The following is a 5928-nucleotide window of genomic DNA, read 5'->3' as shown; positions in this document are numbered from 1 at the left end:
GATTGAAACCCTAACATTAAAAGTAATTATTTACAAGGCATAAAAGTTAGGGGATGCACAACACCTACGGATGAATAATATTATACAAATTTGCAATATTAAGGTAATTGCCTAGTTGGTTGTTAAGCGAGTGCGCCGAGCCGTGTAAACTGTAAAGTAAAGAAAACCAACAAAACTGGCTCCGTGTCGGTAAATTGCCGGTACAACCCATGCCTTTCACAACGTCCCTTTCCTCTTGCTTTGCTACGTGCGCCCCCCTTCTCACCATAAATATATAATCCATTTTTCCCGAATATAATTATTACTTTTAAAAATTATAAATCAGAAAAAGCGTTCTTATTTTACACTGGGACGACGGATCCTTCTTTCTTGCCCTTTATTATTATTATTATTATTATTATTATTATTATTATTCGTTAATTATTAATTCAACAAACACGGCACCATTAATTAATTTCTCTCAGTCTATGTAGCTCACTCCACCATTAAGAGGAAGAAGATCACACTTCTTAATTCTCTCGTTTGATAACCATGATTCTTCGTTAAACAAATACTCACTACTTGTTTTAATTTCCTAGAGCTACTTCAGTTTCATTCTTCTTTCCTCTGCGAATCGGGTGAGTGCTACGCTTCTTGCTTCTCTATATCAATGCTTAACTTAAAAACTTTTATACCGCTGAATTTTGAGAACTTTAAGTTCATCGAATAATCTAGATTGTTTTAATTTTTATTTTTATTACAGAGGACGAGTTCAGTTGAGTTGACTCGCTGAGCTGCGACTACTTGACTCGTTCCAACCTCGTCTTCTTTTCTTCTTCTTCTTCTTCTTCTTCTTCTTCTTCTTCTTCTTCTTCTTCTTCCTCGAAGTGAACGATTTCGGTGAAACGCTGTCGTTTTAGGTGTTGCTTGATCTCGATTTTATTTTATTTTATTTTTCTGTTTTGGGAGTACTACAGTCCTTCGGTGTAATCATGAGCAAGGTGCATCTTCTCGAAATCGAACCCAAGGAACTCAAGTTCATATGTGAGTGAAATTCTCTATGATACAAACTGTATTGGGATTTATGCTTGATGCGAACGATGCTTGTAGTTTCATTTAATTTATTTTCATGTCTAAAATAGTTTATAATCAAAATCTTACTACTTACCAGGACTTTTGTTGAAAAATAAAATAAGATAAAAAAAAAAAAATTGGGAAAAAAAAATTAAGGGGAAGATAATTTTTTTCCCTCTCGAAATTGGTCAAAGAATGCATGCTGTGTGTCTGTGATTAGAGTTTGACGTATCTGCCTGTCTTTCCATTCAAATATAGCTAATTAAGTTCATGATTTTGCTGTAATAATAGTTCATTTCGTTTTCATTTTTGTGCATGTGCTATCAATTGTCTGATACGGCAATTTGTTTTCCTATTTTTAATTTTATTCTAATTTTTGGAATTCATAGTTGAATTGAAGAAGCAAAGTTCATGCTCGGTTCAGTTGACTAATATCACCAACCACTGTGTTGCTTTCAAGGTCTGAGCAAGTTCCTTTGATCCACACTCCTTGGCACTATTGGCATTGAATGATGAAGAAATAATTTTTTGATTTGGTCTATTATTTTCAGGTGAAGACAACTTCCCCTAAGAAATATTCAGTGCGGCCTAATGTTGGCGTTCTTTCACCTAAAGCTACTTGTGAATTCATTGGTAATCTGTCTTTTGTTTTTGTTTGTTATTTTTCCTTTAAACCCTTTGACTTGTTTTGCCATGCTAAGTCAGTGTAAGTGGATTTTATGTGACTTGTAAGGGGGATTCAATAATAGTATTTATTGTTCTGGTTGGTATTGGAGGGGGCTGCTTGTAATTTTCTCACCTGAATTCATCTTCAAATTTAATGCTGTCTTGCAAGTATAGTCATTCTGGTGGAAAATTTTTGCATAGATGCTAAGTGGACCTGAATTGAGCACATTATGCTAGAATCAAATAGGGTTATGTTTTGTGTTTACAGTTTTCTTTGATTACATATAATAGCATTTCGACTATAAATTGTTGTGGTCCAAACATAATCTTGCTTGGTAGCCAGCAGTTTCTGAACAAAGAATTTAACCTCAACACTTTGTTTTTGAGAAATATCCATTTTCCAATAACTATCAGTGGGTAATGAATTTTGCAGATTTGATAATTTATTCTGTGTATCACTTCCCCCAAGTTGAATATTTACTGTTTATACTTTTGCATCAAACAGTTACAATGCAAGCTCAACGGTCAGCACCTTTAGATATGGAGTGCAGGGACAAGTTCTTAATCCAAAGCACAATGGTTTCTTCTGAAACAACTAGTGATGATGTTACTTCCAGCTTGGTACGGATAACGGATATTAGTTAGGCTTAGGCTTGATATCTACTCTGATAGATTTTATCATAATTTCTAAATTTTCATATTTCTGACTCCTGTTTCACAATAAAGTTTGTCAAAGATGGAAGCAGATACATTGAAGAAAATAAACTGAAAGTATCCCTGACCAGCAAACCCAATTCACCAGAATTCTTTCCTATTACTGGAGACTTCAAGAATGGGCTTGATCATGAAAAGTTTCAGAAACATACTACCGATGAAATCCAATCCCCAGAACCCATGGTTAGAGAATACTTAACTGATTAACTGATGTTTGGGTCTATGTTATTTCCTTTTACCCATCTCTTTCTCTCTCGTGAAGATTTCAAGTCCTTGAAGAAAGATAATTGATTTTTCTCATTAGTCATTACATATTGTATGGATTTGTTAGTTTTTATCTATGTATTGTTTCCTTCCAATCTGAAAAGTACATTATCAATTATATATCATGCAGTTGCATAACATACAGTTAAGGCTGTTTTAGACCTTTCTTCACCTTCCTTGTTTCCTCTAGTCCTTACTCTAATCAATTTATAACATGTTCACTCTATTATCATATTGTTACTCTTTGTGCATGTATATGGATTATCAATTTTAAAATTCCAATTCATACTTGTTAGTGTTTTTTGTTGAATATGTAGGCTCTTAAGAATCCAGATCATCACATTTTCAAAGAGTTACTAAAGCTTGAAGAGGATCAGGATTTTAAGCCAACACAGCATATAGAGGTGAAAACTATGAAGGATGTAGAGATGCCAGAAGAATCAGCAGTATTAAAAGTGTCAAAAGATGAGAAGCTGAACATTGTCAAGGATGTAGAGGGAATGAAGCCAGAGAAAGCAGAATTAAAGGTGTCAAAAGCTCTGGATTTAAACAAAATAAACAATATAGAGGAACCAAAGCTAGAAAAGGAAGCACGGTTATTGTCAAAGGATCAGGAGTTGAAATCTGTAATGGATGTAGAGGAACTGAAGCCAGAAAAAGAATCCGAGCTAAAACTGTCAAAAGATTTGGAGTTGGAAACAGTAAAGAATGTAAAGGAATTGAAGCCAGAAAAAGAATCAGAGTTAAAAGTTGTGAAGGGAATAGAGGAGCTGAAATTAGTGAAAGCTATTGAAGAGATGAAGCTAAAACTAGATGGACTTGAGTCAAAACTAAATGAGGTGAGGCATTCTACCATTATATAATGAAATTTTTCTATCTACTTTCCGACATGACAATCCAGTAGTAGGCTTGCATGTTGAAGCAAATATGAATTTCGCTGGCAACCAGATAAAGAAACTAGTTATTAATTCCTCCTCTTACCACTCTTTTTGGGCTTCTCTTTCCATTTGGGAGGTTCCAAATGTTTATTTAGTGCCTTTCCAGTTTAGTGTGGTAGGTTACACACTTGTTTTTATTTAGTATGGGGGGGGGGGGGGGTTATGTTTGTTATGTATCTTGATTAAGGTCCACCATAGGGTAGAACTGTATTAACAGACTTAACTTCCTTATATTTGAATAGTTGTAAGCCCATGATATTACCTATGCTCAAATATCTCTGCAAAAAATCTTTTTCAGTTTACCTGTGTTATAACAATAGCAATGAAGCAATCATGGTTGGTAGTCATGCATTCCTTCGCTAAGGAAGGTGGTTGTTATAGCGGTTCTTGAGTTTTATGCTATCCATATTTATATTTATTTAATTGAAGTGATGATCAAGTTTCTGCCTCCTTTGCAGTCTGCAGTAACAATATCGAAGTTAACAGAGGAGAGGAGGCTAAACTATCAAGAAACAAAAATCTTGCAAGAAAAGCTGGTAAGCTTGAAAGTTGAAAATCACTTACTGGTTTCACTAGTAAAATGTTGCAGCCATGGCTCATTGGTTCTTACCATAATTCCTGAAATTGTTTATGTAAAGCAAATCCATCATAATTCTAGTAACTAAAGTACTATTTAATAAGGAAATCAAAAGAAAATACTTGTCACTGGTCAGGTATATATCCTCTCTATCATTTGTTTTTTGTCATTTGTTGATAGTAGTTCTCCTTTTTCTTACTTGAAGTTTGTGCGTATAAGATATACTGGCTGCTACATTCGAATTATTTGTGACATGAACTTGAGCGTAATTTCTACTTTCTACCATTTCCTCATTTTGGTGTCTGATGATCCTCTTGTAAAACTTAAGAAAGCCTCATTTCTTGATTGTAAGGCTGCCTTGTTTTATATTTTCAGGCAGAGGTTACCAAGAGAGGTCCAAGAAAGGTTCAAGTCGGGTTTCCATTTCTCTATGTCTGTATGGTGGCGCTTGTCTGTGTGTTCTTGGGATACCACCTTCACTGTTGACACCATAATATGCAGGAAACAACTAACATTTAGAGTTTGCTTCAAGACATGTTTGATAATAGCGCAGAAGTTTAGGCATAAACCCTCATTATATCGATAAATTTCATAGGATCTTTATACTTGAGGGTCAGTGATGTTTGATCTGATCTGATCTGTGTAGTCTACAATCATGTATTTTTCCGCTTTTGTATATGGAAAACTGCCATGATGAACAAGCTTGTAAAGGTAATGAGATATTTGCAATCAGCCAGATGACTTTGTGTTGGAAATTGTTGTGTATTCTACTTGAGTTGGGATTGTTATGGTTCTCTTTGTAAACTTGTCTTTGATCAGAGCATCTCAATTTGCAATACTGAAAATTAAAATAATAAAATTGAAGCAAAATATATCTTATCAAGATTATCATTACCTAACAAACTATGTGATTTTTAATTTTGTTTTCTTCTAATGTAAGGAGTTGCTTCGGATAATGTGACGACGGAGATTGTCAGATTGTAGTGTGCTATTGGGAGGAGTATCACATTTGGGGTGGGGAATCAATTTAAAGGGGCTTGTAAAGTTTTGAACTCGGTTTGAGGTGTTGCCTATGAAGCATGGACACTTCGCTGAGTTGTCGTGTCTGCGTGTTGGACACTTTTCGGACATGACACTCTCCGACACTCGTCTGATACGCGTGTCTGCTATGTCCAACTGTGTCTTAATAAAAAAATAAAAAATTCTTCTCCGGACACGCCTGGACACACCTAAATACCATCACGTGTCAGCGTGTCCAGTCTTATTCTTAACATATATTCTTAAATAAATTTAGATATAATATATATTATTATTTATTAAAATAAAAAAATATTTTAAATACTTGATATAATTAAAATAAGACATTAAAAATAATTAAAAATTTAATTTATATTTTAATATCAATAAAATATTAAAATATCATTACGATTTATCTAAAAAATACTTTATATTTTATATGTATGCGTGTTTCCGTGTCATCTAAAATTTTAAAATTCGCGTATCGACGTGTCCTATGTCGTGTCGTGTCCCATATCTGTGTCAATATCCGTATATCATAGGGTGTTACACTCTCGGGACTGTATTCGTCACAAGCTACTTAATTATTCACAAAACAAGCTTCAACTCTATCAAATGTGAAAATTAATTCTCCAACATTGCTTCATTTATGATATTCATATTTGGTGCCTAATGCTACATTATGGCTCCCTAGTTGAT

The 5928-nt window shown here is 34.2% G+C and overlaps 1 protein-coding gene across 2 annotated transcripts; it reads left to right on the top strand.

Annotated features, from left to right (window-relative positions):
* The first annotated feature begins 249 nt into the window (after nucleotides 1-249).
* Nucleotides 250-4967, top strand: VAP27-2 (vamp/synaptobrevin-associated protein 27-2). 2 transcript variants are annotated; one of them, XM_088498530.1, is made up of 9 exons: nucleotides 250-617; nucleotides 743-1023; nucleotides 1443-1513; nucleotides 1605-1686; nucleotides 2225-2340; nucleotides 2446-2616; nucleotides 3015-3536; nucleotides 4094-4171; nucleotides 4588-4967. In XM_088498530.1, the coding sequence occupies exons 2-9, from the start codon at nucleotides 972-974 to the stop codon at nucleotides 4696-4698; spliced, it is 1203 nt and encodes a 400-aa protein (XP_088354656.1). In that variant the 5' UTR covers nucleotides 250-617; nucleotides 743-971; the 3' UTR covers nucleotides 4699-4967. The 2 variants fall into 2 exon arrangements, with proteins under 2 accessions (XP_088354656.1, XP_088354657.1); XM_088498531.1 differs by having other exon boundaries at nucleotides 301-617; nucleotides 957-1023.
* The last annotated feature ends 961 nt before the right edge of the window (nucleotides 4968-5928 follow it).

Source organism: Arachis ipaensis, chromosome B9 (genome assembly GCF_059453495.1).
Source record: "Arachis ipaensis isolate K30076 ecotype BB chromosome B9, ASM5945349v1, whole genome shotgun sequence".
Taxonomy (NCBI): Eukaryota; Viridiplantae; Streptophyta; class Magnoliopsida; order Fabales; family Fabaceae; genus Arachis; species Arachis ipaensis.
The sequence above is the reverse complement of the archived record's forward strand: the minus strand, read 5'-3'. Positions and strand labels throughout refer to the sequence as shown.